Here is an 18,723-nt window from a genome sequence, read left to right on the forward strand (position 1 = left end):
AAACTCGATGTTGAAGTTCATTTTCTACAAGGAGAAAAACTTAACCATTCATAAGGAAATACATCTAGGAACTCATTTAATATTAGAACTGAAGTTATGTCGCATTCCATGCATCTGACATCTATAATACTAAACAATAGAGTCCAAGCTTCTCGACTTATTATTTTTCTCATCTTCAAGGACGAGATCACTTTGGGTACACTCTTAGCCTTCGATCCCCTAAATTTGAAGTTCTTTCTAGAGGGAAACTGGAATATAATGTCTTTGGTGTAAGCTTCAATGTTGGCACGGTTCTTTACTAGTCAATATATCTTCAAAATGACATCAAAGTTGCACATGTCCAACACAATCTCGGTTACATCAAGTAATCGTCCATTACACCATGCTCTCTTCTATTAACAATACTATCTCATACAGGGTAGATACTAACAATTTGTATTCTAAATATTCTAACGTTGATCGTATTTGTCTAACGAATATAGTAGATATAAAGGAATCCATAGACGTAAAATCAAATAAGACTCTGGCATAATGGGCAAAGTATTTGCCACCACAATATTGGCATCCTTCACTCTCATGCTCATGATAGCATAGGTCATGCCTCATCCCACTTCTAGTTTGAGCCTAAACGTTTTCAACTTTTGAACTCTTTTTGTGTGGACAATCTGCTACTATATGCTCACTTTTGTTGTGCTCTCATTTTGTTTTAGTCTTTAAGAATGCAATCTAATTCCAATACCTCATCACGATAGAATAGTGTCGTTTTGTTCTACTAAAACACACTAAAAATGGATCTTTCATAAGGGCAATTCATATACTTGAAAATGGACTTCCAAGTTAAAAATCGGATGAAATCACGTGATTTTGGTCGAAAAAATTATAATTTTCCATGTCATCAACCATACGTTTATAGTGCCCGTGATTGTTATTAATTTTCTATTTTTTTTCCATTGGGTATTACATTGAATGGTCAAGTTCTATCTAGTATAAAATTTTAAGAGAAAGAATGAGCTAAGAAATTCCTATGATCGGCCATAGTTCATTGAAAAAAATAATTTTAAGAAAGCTACAAACCTTAAAAACTTAATATCAATTGTTCATAAACATATATTATTAAGACATAAATCTTGCAAACACTTCAATTTCAAATAATCACTTGATCTAATGCTATGAAATCTTTGAAATATTTAAAATGTGATCTTACAAGATAAATTTTAAAACATAATCTTTAAAATGGTGTTCCCATGGCTAGGGAAACTCATCATTAAATTTGACTTCAAACTAGTGAACTAGTGATAAGGAAATCACGGCAAGAGAAGTAAGATTTGGGTTATCTTGTCGATCGAATATCTCAAGGCAAGAACATTGTTTGAGATTTCAATCACTCCACAAGCAAGATCGATCATTTCTAGCTTGAATGATTCTTGTTGATCAAATATTTCAAGGCAAGAACACTTGTGTGAGATTCGAATCACTCCACAAACAAGATTGATCACGTCAACCTTGAATGATTCTACATGCAACCTAACTACATAGAATTGCAAAGAAACTTAGTCATTGGCTAAAAAAAAAAAAAGCACAAATGCTCCTTTTTACTATATTTTCGAAGTCTCTCTTGCAAAGACAACATACATGGCTATGTATGGCCTCAAAATGAAACTGTTGACCTTCCATTAGGCATTTCAAGAGTTATACCATTCATACTTTAGGACCATAATTAACCATTATGTAAATGTAACCTAAAGTAAATAAAAAGTCCTAAAATACATTAATGAAACATCATAACTCTAAATTATGATCCATCCAGAATTTATAACAATGAGACTTCATTCTTCTTCAATATTGGCATGAATTGAAACATCTTTTGATATTTTTGACAACATTTTCTTCTCATCTTCCTTAAAGTATATTGTATGATTGATGTCTCTTAGTTCATATCAACTAGTCATACTGCCATTGAGTAATCTCAATATGCACACGAGAGCAATTATATATAGGGAAGACTACAAATACACAACAAATAAAATCTAATTGTATTATGCACCGATTGACCTCAACAAGAAAATCTAAGTGGCGAGTTGGACTTTTTCAAGTAATACACGTAGGGATCGCTAGACATGCTAACATGAGCATATCTTGCTTTATGTGGTTAGAATATGCATGGTTAGGACTCATAATGGCCCGTTTAGATGAAAATGTTGTGTATGTTATGGAAAATTACTAAAATGCCCCTAGGATGAGAATTTAAACTGAATATCTATTTTAATGTTTTCCGTTGTGTAAGAAGGGAGGATGGGATATTGTGATTTTTACTCTGAGAGTTAGATCGATGTTATCACCTTGTTGAGTTTGCATGAATGATTATATTATGATTTATGTACTTTAGGTGATAGATAGGAATATCTCCCTAATTAATAAGTATGTATGAACAAAATAGATCATGTTTCTCGTGCTTGTGATTCATGGGAATATCTTCTCAACCAAGCATGTATGAGTGAGTCAAGTTAAGAATAGTGCACCAGAGCTAGAGTGGTTTTCATGTTGACCAAGGTTAGTACATTTCTAGTAGATAAAGCACCCTAGGATCGTGAGCGGCAATCAGAGATCTAAACCTAAGTGCACCGAGAGGATTTGTTTAGCCCCCCCAAAGAGCTATCCCCAAACGATCTGGAAACGTGAGATGAGATCTAAACCGCCTAGACATCCAAAGAACCTAGTAAATCTTCACTTCACCCAAGAAAAATTATGAGAACTTATGAGAACGTTAGCAGCGTGAATAGATCAATTTGAGGTTACTATTGTGTGTAGAATAAACTCACCTTGAGAGAAGACAAGGGACTATATAAATAATTGACTTGAAGAGTCACTATTGTGTGTGAAGTAAACCCTCATTGGGTTTTCCCTTTTAGGCTTCAACTCAAGATTTTTAAAACATGACTGATAGAGAGAGGTTTCCACACCCTTATAAAGAGTGTTTCGTTCTCCTCCCCAACTGATATGGGATCTCACGCCCGAGTCCCGATATGAACGAATTGTTGGACCTATTTAAAATTTTCAACTCGAGGGATTTGATGGAGATTAAATTTCAATTTCAAGAATGGTAGAAAGAAATATTTTTATCATATTCACACAAATCATAGAAAGATATAAAAAAAAAAAAAAATCAAATAGCTAAAAATAAAATAAATAAAAAAAGTCAAATTCAAAGTCAACCTTCTTATGCTCCTCTCCTAATTATGTATGTGCAAATCACTTAATTAAGAGACTAAAAAAAGGAAGAAAATAAAATAAAAGGAGAGAGAGAGAGAGAGGAGAGGGAAAAGGAAAAGTAACTCTCATGACTTCTTAGATTAGGCTCCTCCATTTTTTAGTCAATATTTCTTCATCAAAATTTGTTAGAACCTTAACAAAAGTAGCACCGGATCGATAGTCATTCGAGTGGGTGAGCCAGCCGTGCGTGTGTGAAATCCTCCAAGTGCGTGAAATAATGTGATGGTGCGTAGTGAGCTTCTTTCTATCGGATCGATAGTCATTCAAGTTATTGGTTTAGTATAAAGATTTTGGAGATAAATGAAAGTTGCATATTATGCTTATGAAGTCATGAGTTTGTTCTTTTGCATTGTTTGTGTTTAAATTTATACATGTTAGAGTCATTCAAGTAGTCTTGATTAAACTATCTCGTGGAGCGATTCAAACCACAAGTTTAGAAACAAGCTTTCTTTACTGATCTTGATCATCAAGAAAATCCGTTACAAAACTTTCTCTTGGATTTACTTATCCTTTTTGGGGTTAATTTAGATTTAAAGCATCTTTCTTCAACAAGTTTGTTATATCAAATCCTAAGAGCGTCATAACATTTGACATAAGAACTGTACGTTCTAGGTCGGTTAAGCTAGCTACCCAAGACTATGCACATCAAGAGCAATACACCAAAACCTAGAATAAAGCTCGTGGTCACCTGCTAGGTTATGGATGCGATAAGAACCTTCAAGTAGGTTACTTACTGAGTATTTTTATACTCACCTCTTTCTCCTTTTTTTTAGGTGTTTGCAGGCTGCCGGTCGAGATCTAGGACCATTCGAGAGTTGTGCTATTACAGAGGGGGTTCGAGAGTTGTGCGATCAGAAAGGAGGTTGTTCTGAAGCGTAAATCCATTTTTACATTGTGTAGTCTTTTGTATTTTCTTTTATAATTGTATTCCCCATTTATAATATTTTGAACAACATCTTTTTATAGTTTGACTTATTTGGTATATTTTGTATTCGATTTTGGTGGTGTTGACTTTTTCTGTTTAATTTTTATCAAATTTTTTATCTTATATCTTATTTTACTTTTATTTGGTTTGGGAGTGATAGTCCTTTATAATTGTATTCCCGGTTTATAATATTTTGAACAACATCATCTTATAATTAGATTTCATTTTGGTGTTGTTGATTTTTTCTGTCTTAAAATTTTGGGTTGTGACATTTAGTTAATTATTTCTTTTATGGTCCCAAACCTGCCAACATTAGCACTGATGGTAAATTATTTAAAGTTAACTCTATGATAACTAATTAGTTAGTTATCTAGATGTTTAAGGATTATTCAAAGTTAAGTCCATGATAACGGTTGTTTAACAATAAGTCCATGGTAACTAATTAGTTAGTTGTTTGTTTCTTTCAATGTCCCAAACATACATAGCCAACATTAACCCCGATGGTAAACACGCTAACATTTCCCAAACATGCTAACATTTTCTTTCATGGTCCCAAACAAATTAGTTAGTTATTTCTATCATGGTCACAAGCATCCAACATAATTAGTTAGTTATTTCTTTCATGCCAACATACCATAGACCATTAATTAGTTATTTCTTTGGTCGTCCCAAATATGCCAACATTTTCTTTAATCGTCCCAAACAAATTAGTTAGTTATTTCTTTCATCCGCCGAAATATGCCAACATTTTCTTTCATCTTCCCATGCCAACAATTTTTTCATGAATCAAACGACGACGACGACGACGAAAAACAAAAAAAAAAAAAAAAAAAAAAAAGTCAGAGGGGTCCGTGGTCGCCGGCGAACACGGGAGTTTTCATTCCCCACGACCCACGACCACAGCACCTCCCCCTCAGATGACAACAACAAGTTCCAGACCTTCCGCCACCACGGAGCTACCTGCAACAAAAGAAAAACGGTGAGAAAAATGAAAGAAAGAGAGAGACCGAGGAAGGGACTTCTACGAGGGACCAACCACCGATGATAGCGTAGGACGCATACAATGAGCTAGGAGCTTACGTATATATTTTAAAGAGTACGTCGGCTAAGGCCTACAGAGTAAGTGGCCCTACCATCATAGGTTATGTAAATTGTATGTTGTATGTTGGCACGTGTCAGTGATTTCGCACGTGTCATAAATTGTATATTTGGACTGTTACGATTTAATACGTAAATGTATGTAATGTGAACGTATGCTATTTTGGAATGATTTGATGTGCGATATATTGTGACGTGATATGTTACGTTCAAATTGTTTTATGTGATTGTTGAGATAATTATTATATGAATCGCACGTCATGAAATGGTACGTTAAAAGCATGGAACGTTATGTTATGTCTCCTAAATTGTATGTATACAACATAATATGAATGACATGAAATCACGATAAATAGCATGAAATATAACCCCGTTAGAATTATGCATGATAAAAGAACTGAAAAATTAGAAAGGATATGATATGAATGAAAAATGGTAGTAGGGTTATATTTAATAATGTTGAAAACGGAAAAATATTGGGACCTCATGCATTATGTGTGCTCATACATTGAGGGATACCCTTATTCCATCACAAGGGTACGAACGCGTACACCACTAGGCAGGTGAAGTATCATTATGTTTTACATAATGTTGTCGTGACGGTTACTAATTCTAATGGGTGTCCGGCATAAAGAGCTACCAGAGTAGGCTCGCTCAACAAGAAAAGGGATCCAGCAGTGTGCAAACTAACTGGTGAGCCCATACTCGCACGTATGGGTTGGGTGTGAAGTATATGGTACACATCCAAGCTCCCCGTTAGGATAGTGTCGTAGGAAAATAGACTGATATGATAGGTCTTGTCATTGCATTTGCATGTTCTTGTTGCATAACCCCGATAGGGGGTCGTTTACTAAGTATTCTTAATATACTCAAGCCTCGTGCTACTACATTTTCAGATAAAAGGCAAGGCACCCATGTGAGACCAATGGAAGCAACGCATATCCCGTGACCGTGGCGCATGCATAAGATAGATTCGCTTTTCAATTTAATAGTATAGGTTAGCATAAGTTGAATTGTAATTACATTCATTGAATAGGTTAGTATAGGCTGAATTGTATTTGCATTAGTAGTATAGGTTGAGCTGTATTCGCATTAATAGTATAGGTCAGTTAGAATTGCATTTAATAAAATATAGGCTAGTATAAGGTATCTAATTCAGTATTGTTTTTCTTTTCTTTTATTGATATTTATTTATTCACAAACTAATAAAGGAGGTATGAATTAATATTAATACTATAAAGAGTAGATTTAAATAATTCCTCTTAAGGTTAGAGGTATAGTAATGACTCTAGATTAAAAGGGAAATTTAGGTTGCTAACGTCCAAAAAATTTAGTTAGTTATGCCAACCTAATTAGTTAGTTATTTTCCATGCCAAGATTTCCAAAACATGCCAACATTTTCTTTCATCGTCCCAAACAAAATTAGTTAGTTATGCCAACCTAATTAGTTAGTTATTTCTTGCATGCCAACATACGGTAGACAATTAATTAGTTAGTTCTTTGATCGTCCCAAACATGCCAACATTTTCTTTCATCATCCCAAAACAAATTAGTTAGTTATTTCTTTGATCGTCCCAAACATGCCAATATTTTCTTTCATTATCCCAAACAAATTAGTTGCCCAAACACGTCGACATTTCTCGAACATGCCAACATAATTAGTTAGTTATTTTTTTTCCTGCCAACATTTTCTTTCATCATCCCAAACAAAGATTAATTATTAGAATATAGATTAAAACACTATTTATAAACTCTTGAATGTTCCAAGGATTGTTTATATCTTGCTTGTTATTAAAAAAAATTAGATAGCATGTTAGGTTATATAATTGCGTAAGAGCATTAGTTGAGCTCGAGTGAATTATCAAATTCATCTTTTAACATTAAAAAATCTCAATCAACTTTTTTTTTTTTTTTTTTTTTAATAATAACAATAGAAAATAAGATTTTTTTAATAAAAATAGATTATATATACATTTTTCAAGATAAGGTAAGGCATTCCTGTACGGCTGATGATGACATCGCAACTCGAGACCATAACACATGCATAGGGTAGTTGTATTTATTTTCTTAGAATTAGGATAGAATAGGATGTTGTTTTGAATTTAAACGTTTATTTATTTTATTTAGTGTTTTGTTGTGTCGTTTTTAAAGGTGTTTTTAAAACACGTAAGTCCATGGTTGTGTTTGAAGTTGAAGATTATGTTTTACGAGAGGTTAAATGAATATTTCCGTATTTATTGTTTATGATTTGTATACAATAGCGACCTTAAATTAAGTAGAAAATTTCGGGTTGTTACAATTATGCGGGAACTTTAAGATTAGTAATTCATTTTACAGAGAATAATAACAAACTTTCGATTTATTATTCAAGATAATTTATTTCATACAGAGTCATAGTAACTTTGTTGGATCTCACTTATAGCTACAACAACATGATACAAACTTTGTATTTGGAAGGCATACTCCGTATACAAATCCTCTATGAAGGCATGAGCTTAAGCATTTTTTGTCTGCAATCTCACCCCTGTCCGCACAATTTGTATCACAAGTTAATGGAATAAAATGTCCGATCATTCCTCCCCTATCTACATCAAATTCAACATATAAAATAAAATAAGTCAGCTGAATCAAACTATTAGATAAAAAAGATACGATAATAAACACGACTTCAATTACTCAAAAATTTATTACAAAAAAACAACTCTAAAAGAGAAAAACTAGGTGATCGAGATGAAGAGAGAAGAATATACTAGAGGAAACCGAAAGAGATAGCAGGGCGATTATAGTAAGAAAGATCCACACAAACTTGTGCATGTTCATCTCTCCAAAAACCAAATATTTTCTTGTGGTGTGTGATTTTGGGTTTGGGAATTCAGTTTATATAGATCATTTTTCCGTTAATGTGCATTAATCTTCTTTCCTTTATTTCCGTTAATGTACGAGAGGAAACCGAAAGAAATATTTTCCGTTAGTGTACAACAGTCATATCATCATATATGGTAATTAACTGAAAATCAGTTAATCAAAACATAACACCCATTAATACATGTTTAGATGTTTGTTTGTGATTTGTTACTCCTTAGGTACGATTTATGATTATGTGCCTCGTTGCATTCATGTTATCAAGTTATAATATGGGAACTATTAAAGAGTTAACGAGCATCTATTAGTAAATCATATTTAAATGAAGGTAATCTTAAAGATACCATAGTTGAGAAATTTAAAAAAAAAATGTAATTACTATCTATATCAACAAGGTGTATCACCCCGGCCAAATGAACAAATCAAGGAGAGCCACATGTCAAGGAGCAACTTCTACTTTCCACGTTTGAGTCAGTTGCACGTGTGTAACATCTTCCAAGTGCGTGAAAACGCATGACAATCCTTAGGATGAGATTCATGTTATCTGAGTTAACAAGTCTACTTGTAGTGTAAACAGTATCACGGGAGTGAAAGGTATCTGATTTTCATATTGATCTCAACTCCTTATTGGTTGAAGTTCACAAATTGATAAACTCTTTAATCATTTCATTTCCGACACATTAGACTTTTTTATTTATTTTAATAGTAAATTTGATTTGAACCGGTGACATGAAGATTTGAGTCCTCTGCTCTACCAATTGAGCTATACCGGTCATTTCATTTTTGAACCATTATCTTTATTTTAACTACAATGACCCATGAGCATCAAAGGACAAATCCTTGTTGAAAAGAGTTCATAACTACAACGAACCATTTTTTGAGTGACTTGAGTTACAGGCTATCACCTAAGGACGTGAAATATTTGAAAATACACAATAATTTAAAACTTTAAAAACGTGCGTGCATTTAATAAATATAAAATCGAACAATTAATATAAGACAAACAAATACATTTAATCGTTTAAAACAAGACAAGACAATTTACACAATAGACAAACACCAAAACATGGATATAAAACTTTAAGTTCATAAATATATAAAGTTGAAAAAATATAAGACAATGATCTAGTTTGATCCATATAGCCCCATAGCTCGTGTGCGCCTTGCCTCGACCATTCCATTTAGGCTTCATCTAAAAAGAATTATAATAGTATGAAATACTTAGTAACTAGCTTTCATAAACGTAATAAAATAAATAAAATATTGTATAGACCCCAACAATCTAGTCGGATTCATGATTAGGAGTTATTAACGAACCCTTAATCATCCCTGTACAATAGCATAATCATACATGCACGAACAAATGATCATAAGAGACATAGTATAGTAAGGTAAACATGGGATATCCATTCATGCTTTCAATTTCGTTCAATTTTGAGTTTATTTCATTATTTTTGTAAAAATCAAGCATTCTAATCATTTAACATGCTTGTTATCAAACAAATCCACTCATTTCGATTCTAAAATTTAATAACATGCTTCCATATATACTACAAGCTTGTCTTAATTTGAAGTTCCAAGGTGCTACTTTCTTGGTTTTGTCGGCTCATACCCTTAAAAATTCACATTGTTTTGGGCTTCCCAAAAAGCCTTATAGCAACAGAGATAGTATTCCTCACTTATAAACTCACAATCATTCTCTAAATTATTAGCCAACGTGGAACTCCCTCCTAATCATCCTTGACAAAGATCATGTTTATATGTTATTTTCATTCTTATAACCAATTCAACACAAGTAAGGTAATACAAATGTTAAATCTATCAAATGTGGAATCTATAATTCGAATCCCGATCTAAATTTTGAGCATTGAACATCAAAGATGATCTTGGAGTGAAAGAAACAAATCAAAGCAAAACTTAATAGATATGTGACATCTTAGCAGAGGAATATCATCTATTATATTCAACAAGCTGCACTTATACCAAATCCAAATGAGTGGGTCTCCATGAAATGCAATTATGCCTAAGAAATATTTCAAAAAAAAAAAAATTGATAGTTATTACTTAGTACCATTCCAAAAATAAGTATATTTGGCTTAGTATCTTACTATGTAGAGTGACCTGTTCAAAATTTTCTTAAAAAAGGTACGAGTGAGGAGAAGTACGTTGAAATGACTCGGTACTAGTTTATGGAGCCTAATTTAATTGATAGGAACTTTACCTTCAAATGAAGTATCTCCATAGTCAGAATTCGTTTCAGAATCTTCGTCATCATTCGATACCTAAAAAATTTTAAAAAAAGAATACCAAGAAACATAAATTAACCAGAAATAAAAATGTTACCAAAGGAGACGTTAATAACATTCATGCTTCTTGTATCTAGTTCTTATTTTTTGTTTTTTAAGAATTAATAAACACAACGTGTTTTATAACTATTTTTTTTTTCGTTGAAATAAAACTTATTACACATAATTTAATAAGATTTATAACATGCATTAAAATAAATATAAAAACGTATGTTTGGTTTGTCAAAATTATAAGTCAATTAGGTGAGTCAATTTTATATCAAATCTAATGAATTTGAATTAACTCATCTCATTCTCTCCCTCTTAGACCTAAACAATCCAACGGTGGTGAGAGGTGACCGATAGTATGGACTAAAATGGTATCAAATTTAAATATTAGGATGAAAATGCTATCAATTTCAAATTTCATGGACTAAAATGGTATCAAACTTAAACTTCATAATCAAAATGGTGGTAAACTCAAATGAATGGTGATAGCACTATAACACTATTAAACTAAAATTTGAAGATAAAAAATGCTATTAAACTCAAATTTGGGAAACAAAAATGCTCTATAAAACCCAAAGGATTGGTTGGAAACCCTTAAATCAATTCAAGATAAAAAAAAAAAAAAAAAAAAAAAAAAAAAAAAAAAAAAAAAAAAAAAAAAAAAAATTGGGATGAAAGAGTTACCATTTGTCTCCAGAAGTTTCGGATAGTTTCATTCACACCACCATCCACCGCCACTCCAAAGTATCTCACATCAATCCAAACTCTATCCAATATGGGCGTCACTACAACTCCACGCGAAAACGTCTTCATCTTAGGGCATCCTAAAATGAACAAACGATCCAACCTGGGGAACTTAACCCTGCATTTCCCACCGTAAAAACTAACCAATTCCGGCAACCAATCCAACCGCACCCTCCTCAATCCCCTAAAAACAACGCCACCCTGTTCTTCCTCCGCCGCAACCACGCACCTCATTCCTCTACAACAACGCACTTCAATCGACCAGAGATTCACTAGCCCTTTCGCCACTGTCAAGCTAAACAAATTCATCATTCCATTACATTTCTCCACGCTCAGCTCACTCAAGCTCCAGAACACCACTGATGATGGCAGTAATCGCTTCAAATTCCCACATTTTTTCACCTCGATCCTCTCCAAACTGTCCAACCTCGCGCTTGTGTTCGATGGAAACATGAATCTTAATCGCTTGCAGCCTTCAATTCTCACCGTTTCGAGTTTGCTGAAGGAATTTGAAGCCAACCCATCACTATGCCATAATGCCTCCAAATTGTTTCCTCTGGTGATTGATAAATGCTTCAATTCAGGAAATGAAACCCGTTGATCAAAACAGGGGATTGTTCTTTGTGGGTCTTCTTGGATGAACAATTTGGTGCAGAAACTCTTAAGTTTATCCACTTTTTCAAGTGTTAAAGAGGTTATTCCAGTGAAAATAGTGCTCTGTTCTTCAGTTTCTATCGATACAATCCCATCCATCATGCCACAATCCGTCACAGAAATATCTTGAAGATCTGAAAGCGCTTTAAGAACAGAGATTGAGAACAGATTTCTGATCTCCCCACATGATCGAATTGATATGGATTTAAGCTTCTTGAAAGGAAGGATTGGAGAATTCCTGGGAGCTAAATTCATCAATCTGTCCATTCCATAAACAGTCAAGAACTCCAAGGAATTGAACTCAGATCTGAACAGGTATGGCAAATTTGAGTGTCCATGTACATCAATTATCCATAGATACTTCAAAAATGGATACCCATTACTATTTGGATTGAAAACATCGTTTATAAAACGACCCACTGAATCCCTTACAACCAATCGTTCAGATCTTTTCAAAAGTGTTTCAAGCCCTCCATGAATGGCTTTTGGTAAAACAATATTAAGAATCAAAGTTGTTGCATATTCATGAGAAACCATGGGGAGAATAAAATCATCTGTTTTATTAACACAAACCCAGAATTCTTTCAACTTGCTTGATGTTTCCGAGGTTATCTGCGACATAAAGCGGAATTTTGAGATCTCTAATCTTAAACTTGAAAGGCGTGGCAGACGGTTCAGCTCAGAAAGTGTAACATTCTTAATTACTTCATCTTTGTACCATACTTCTTCTCCCCATCTATCAAAGCTGTCCCGTAATTTCAACACTTCTAGTTTGTTCATACTTGAAATAATATTTGCAGGAAACACCTCCAAGTTCGAGCAATTTAACACTTCGAGTACCTTAAGTTCTGTTAATTGATTCATAGCCACAGGTAAATGATCCAGCTCCTTGCAGCTACAAATCCTTAAGATCTCCAAGTTCTTCAGCTCCCCAATTGTGTCAATATGATTGAATTCGCAGCGTAACAGACATAATGTTCGAATGTTCTTCAATGATCTCCAAGAAGTTTGGAGGAAACTCATCCCTGTTATGTCCAAAGCTTTAATCTTTTCCATTCCTGCAAAAAACCCATCTGGGATTTCAAGATTTCCCACAAACTCATTTGATGATCTTAATATCAAGAGCTCGAGATCAGGAAAGTTCAAGTTTTGGGGAAGTTTTTGAAAGTTATCACAGTTTACAAAGATAGCACGATGAGCTCCACTTTGATACTCATCTTCCCAATCACTAAGCTTAGATCCAAAGCTCAATGTTGGCATGATACCCTCCATTGATGCAATGTGTATGGCAACATCACGAACAACATCATGCATTTTAACATATTTATCACTTGAATGTTCAAGAAGTAAAGAACAAGATTTAAGATCATGAACCAATTTCAATACTCTGTTCTTCACATCCTCCCATGTGTTTATGTTTCTCAATAATCTCATACCCATTGCATACATTTGCAAATCATTCAAAGAAATCTTGTAATGATCTGGAAAAACACTGCATAAAAGGAACACTAACTTGGGTTCTTCTCCAACTAAATGATCATAGCTCAATCTCAATGAAGCATAAACTTTGTCACTAACTCCTTTGATATCCATTCCTATGGGGTTTCTTAATTTGCTTAAAGCATCCTTCCAATGGTTCATATGCTTCCCTTTCAATGCCTTGGCAATGGTATCAAGCGCAAGAGGAAGCCCTCCACATTCTCTTGCTACCATCTTAGCCAAATTCTCCATATCAGGAGTATCAAACTCATCACTAATGATAGTTGTGAAAAACTTCCATGACTCCTCTTCGCTTAAAGAATTCACCTGAAAACACTCTGTTGCGTTCATGTTGTTCATCAATATATCCTGTGATCGACTCGTCATAAGTACTTTACATGAAGAACAAGGAATTCCAATCTCTTTTAGAAGATCATATTCCTTCCATAAATCATCCAATATCATAAGAACATCCTCTTCCATTTTAGCCAAATTATTCCTTAGAAAAGAAGCTCTTCCCTCCTTACTCTTTGGTAATTTTACATTCAAAACATCTCCAATTTGTTCTTGAATCTGTGTAACTCCATTGGATTGGCCTACAAACACTTCAATCACTCGATCAAACACTTCTTCTTCCAAAACCATCTTCTTAACTTCATTAAGCAAGTAAGTTTTTCCAACGCCTCCCATGCCATAAACACCAACCCTGCTAACCTCTGCCTTTTCAAGTGCTTTCTTGATTTGTTTAGCCATTGAAATCTTGGATTCCAGAACTTGATACCCACCAGGAACAATGATGTTCTTAGTCTCTAAAAGCGGTGCAGGGTAGCCCACTTCCACAAAGTTGATTCTTTTGGCTATGAGTTCATGAAGAGCTTCAATTTTCTTCTTTGTTTTTCTGCCTAATTGGTATCTATCGATCAAGTTAAAGGCTGATGGGGTTGAAGAATTTGATGATAGCTCATCATGGATGGCGTTGTCTGCATCAGCCAACCACTTTGAAACTTCCTCGCGGATTGCATATGCGTTGCTCCTTGCCTCCTGGACTCGTCCTTGGACGTCCCTGCGCGCTGTCTTGAGAGCTTGGAGCTGCTCTTTGAGCTTGTTTTTGTTTCTGTTGTAGCAGAGGAGATAGCTTAGTTGACGTCCAATGGGTTTAATCACATATTCTCCCATTATTGATTCAGCTATTGGGACTAGAATTTCCACTCCAGCTCTTTGAATATCCTGCAGATGCCATAATCATCAAAATACTTGAAAGAAATTGTCTTTCTGTGAAAAAAAAGTTTGAGGTATGAATAATGGATTCCGCAAAAATAACCATGAAATCATTCCATTAAAAATAAAAAAAAAATATATATATATATATATATATATATATATATATATTGAAAAAAGGGACCACGAGACTCTGGAACGCCGAACATTGTCCTAATAGATCAGAAAGGCTGTGATAGACCCAACTACCACTTCAACCTAAATTATCTGTATCGGTCACAGGATACTATTCTACCACTAGATTAGTTTTGTTATTAAATTTACATATTACTCAAATATTGATTTAATAAAATCATATAAAGAAAAAGAATTTTATTTTAAATATTTTATTATCAATCATCTTAAATATTTGAAATGTTTATTTCTTTTCATATAAAAAAAATATTATCCAAAACAAATAATCTAAATTAATAAAAATACCTTTTAATTTTCTATTTTTCGCAAAAATATTTCTAGATTTTTCTTTTTAAGTTTTAATAATATTCTTCCAATTTTAAAAAAGAATCTAAAATATGTCTATTTCGAAAATATTCTTAAAAATTTAAATTTTTTTATTAAAATACAATTAGTACTATGCTTAAAAATTACCTATGAAATTTTAAAGTTAGCATTAATACCTTTAATTTTTATTAAAAAAAATGTTTGAGAAAGATTTTACTGTGAATATATAGACGAAAATTGTATTAGTATCAAAGTTTGTAGAGGATTAGACTATTTTTAAAGCTTTTTAAAAAATTTAAGAATATTAATGAACCTTTTAAAATTTTAGCTATTTTTTAAATAAGTTAAAAATATTTTTGAAACCGCAGGGAAGGTTTATTAATGCTTTTAAAATTTAGAAGTATTATTGAAACTTTATGGATATTTATTTTAAAGAAAGTCTAAATTTTAAGGGTATTTTTATTAATTTAACAAAAAAAAAATAATAATAATATTGAATTTTTATCTTCTCCTATAAAATAAAATAATTTCAAACCGTCTCTCTTTGATCACGAGAGTTCATTTTACCACTCTACCAACACATAATAGTTTTTTTTTTTTTTTTTTTTTTTTTTTTTTTTTTTTTTTTTTTTTTTTTGTAGTATTCTCACTTCTTCAAATTGTAAACATATCGTCTCTTTAAAAAAGACAACATATGATCGTACTTAACGAAGTAAAACTATATAGAATTAGAGGACGATATATGAAAAGAAACGTGAAGGATAAATTGATTATGGCATGAAATTAAAAAGGGTTTGTAAAGATAACTTACGTGGTGTGTTATGGCAGAACGAGGGAAGAGTCGATTAGTTTAAGGGAAGAGTTTAAGGGAAGAGTTGATTAGTTTAATTGAGTCCCAAATTGTATGATTTATATTAACAATATCATTCCCTCCTTCCTTGCACATTCATGAAGCTTAGAATATGCCTTTTCCATCTTCCCTTTTTTGAGTGTTCCTTTAGCCAACCCCTCCCTTTTCAACTCTCTTCTCAAGTGAGCTCATGAAAACTCTTTTCATCCCTTTTAATACTCACAAAATTATACAAATTCGGGTTTCTTTTCATTTTCCACTATTCATTCATCTACAAAAGTGTTCAAAACTCGAACCAACCTTTAATGACTCAAGCCCACAATAATGAATAGGTGTCACGATTAAAGACCCTATTGAGTATAGGAAAAAAATCAAGGTTGATGTTGTTGACTTCATAAACTGGTCTTGGAAGAGATCAAGGACTACGCGGGTAGGTAGGTTAGTATGAACATTTCTATTGAGTGTAGGAACGGGTCAAAGTCGACATTGTGATACTGTAAACTAGTCTCGAAAAGAGACTAGGGACTACACAGGTAGGCGATCATTGAGGAATCAATTAGAACTTCGTATAGACCAAAGGAAAGTTATGGATCCCTATTAGGAGAAAGAAGTAACGAGAGTCTACAAGTATGTTGCTTACTGACTATATTTTTATACTCACCCCTTTTTTCCCTTTTTTTTGTCATGTTTCGGTCAAGGTGGGGAAGTGCTTTGGAGATGCACTATCACATAGGGGTGTCGACCCGGGGCGTCATTTAGTTGTATTCTTTTGTATTCCGTGCTCTGTTCTCTATTTGTAAATAACTTGGATATTGAAACTCGGGTTGTATGTCTTTTAAAACCACGCAAAATTTTACCTTATTTTCTACCATTTCAATGTTTTGTTTTATATTTATTCCGTTCCGTTTTGTGTCTGAATTCGTCTTTTTGTCGCAATCCAATTTCTCGAAAGCTCAAAAATTGAGTCATGACACAACCTAACTCAAAATTTATAGTTTGATTGAGCTGAGTTCGTTATATAATAATAGTTGTTTGAATTGAAAAAATATATAACTCACGTAATTGGATTGGGACGAAAGAAAAAATGTCCTAAACCCAATTCAACCCAAGAACACCTCTACTGTTCTCTTTTCCGTGGAAGATACCAAACTAAGCGATCTCTCTCTTCTTTTTATTCTCTAAGTCTCCCAATAATACATAAATATCTTCTTCATCATCAAAGCCACTCATAAAAAACTTCCTCTCCTTTTTTTTTTTTCTTGCACCCTCTTGCAATTCTCCTCTCATTCCTTTTCCAATTTTTTCAAACCAAAAAATTCCATTCTTCTTCATTTTCCTAATTTCATTCCAAAACCCATCTGCCTTCTTACCTAACAAGAAAAACTCCATCAAATATGGCTACCTTCCCAACAATCTTGCCTAATTTGAGGTCGTCAACAACTCCCCTTACTTCATCAAAAACCCTTGGCCAGATAGGAATCATTCTTATATACCTCTATCATGAGTTCAAGAAAAACGTTTTGGATATATCCTCGTCTCTAATCCTCAATTAATGATATCCATAGCATAGATAAATCTTTAAGAACATTGAGGTTCTAGCAACTGGTCGAACATGTCAACTATTAGTGGCATTGGGTATTTGTTCTTCATTGTTACCCTACTTAGTTCTCTATAGTCGCATGACTGCATAGACCTGTCTTTTTATGCATAACCGCATTAATCTATCTTTTTTCTTCACAAATAATACTGGTGCTCCCTAGTTGACATGCTCGTGTGTGAAGGGCAGGTCTAACAACTCCTGCATTTGTTCCTAAGTTCTTTCAACTCAGTTAGTCATTTGATTATAAACTTGTTTTAATATTTTGATGAGTAAGTTTTTGGTTAAAAATAGCTGTTAGTATTTATTTTATAATTGTTGTTTATTTCTTTGTAAATAAGGCTGGAGTTATTTTGATTAAAGGAGTGGTTGCTGATTTGTAGCAAGAAATGTGTTATTTTTTATTATATAAGGAAAATGGTGTCAAGTTAGTAAAACACAACAAGAAGACAAAATTAATTTGTGTGTCTTGCTCCTACCCCTCCTATTATTTTCTTTCATTTGGTATCAGAGATACAAGATCAAAGCCTATTTTCAATCACATCTCACCTAGAGCTCGAGCGGTCAAGAAGAGAGAGAGAGATCAAAAAATGAGACAGGAATCGAATGACAGGAGCCAAAGCACCGGTGCAATAGAAGATGATGCCTCAAACGAAGTGAGTGTACGGATTCGAGAAAAGGAGGGATCTGTCACACTCAAATACCCGATGTTGACAAAATGCAACTATGCAGCTTGGGTGATTAAGATGGAGGTATTTATGATGGCACAAGGTGTTTGGGAGGCAATTGAATCACCCGAAACAGTAGATAACCGCAAAGATAAGATGGTTTTAGCAACTATTTATCAAAGTATTGGAGAAGATACGTTGCTACAGTTGGGTGCCAAGAAAACGACCAAAGAAGCCTGGATCATGTTGAAAAATATGAATTTAGGTGCGGAAAGAGTGAAAGAAGTTAGAACGCAAACTCTCTGGCGGGAGTTTGAAGTGTTGAGGAGGATAGGTGATTCAGAAAGTATTGATGAGTATTTTGGAAAACTCATCATTATTGTCAACAAATTGAGAGGCCTCAGCAACGCTGTGGATGATGTCCAAGTAGGTAAGAAACTTCTACGATCCACATCTACAAAGGTTCTTCAAATCACTTCAACGGTTGAGGAGTTCATTGATCTCAAAACGAAATCCATTGATGAGATTATTGGATCACTCAAGGCACATGAAGAAAGGTTGCA

General features: G+C 33.6%; 1 protein-coding gene and 1 long non-coding RNA gene across 2 annotated transcripts; both read right to left on the bottom strand.

Moving 5' to 3' along the window:
* Positions 1-7,634: 7,634 nt before the first annotated feature.
* On the bottom strand, positions 7,635-8,194 carry LOC111786621 (uncharacterized). The gene is made up of 2 exons (XR_002813809.2): positions 8,044-8,194; positions 7,635-7,878 (listed from the first exon to the last, which is right to left on the bottom strand). It is a non-coding gene; the product is annotated as an uncharacterized LOC111786621 (long non-coding RNA).
* Positions 8,195-9,150: 956 nt separating this feature from the next.
* LOC111777867 (putative disease resistance protein At4g27220) lies at positions 9,151-15,920 on the bottom strand. The gene is made up of 4 exons (XM_087118573.1): positions 15,857-15,920; positions 11,134-14,553; positions 10,377-10,437; positions 9,151-9,347 (listed from the first exon to the last, which is right to left on the bottom strand). The coding sequence occupies exons 2-4, from the start codon at positions 14,500-14,502 to the stop codon at positions 9,337-9,339; spliced, it is 3,441 nt and encodes a 1,146-aa protein (XP_086974699.1). The 5' UTR covers positions 14,503-14,553; positions 15,857-15,920; the 3' UTR covers positions 9,151-9,336.
* Positions 15,921-18,723: the final 2,803 nt, after the last annotated feature.

This window comes from Cucurbita pepo, chromosome 16 (genome assembly GCF_057944985.1).
Source record: "Cucurbita pepo subsp. pepo isolate OVF chromosome 16, ASM5794498v1, whole genome shotgun sequence".
NCBI classification, from domain to species: domain Eukaryota; kingdom Viridiplantae; phylum Streptophyta; class Magnoliopsida; order Cucurbitales; family Cucurbitaceae; genus Cucurbita; species Cucurbita pepo.

What these genes read in the sequence shown, in the direction of transcription:
- LOC111777867 (XM_087118573.1), bottom strand. Translation starts at nt 14,502, where the DNA reads ATGGGAGAATATGTGATTAAACCCATTGGACGTCAACTAAGCTATCTC. An exon ending in GAAACTTCTGGAGACAAATG is followed by an intron (nt 10,438 to 11,133) that starts GTAACTCTTTCA and finishes AAAATTTTTTAG; the next exon opens with GTATCGAATGATGACGAAGA.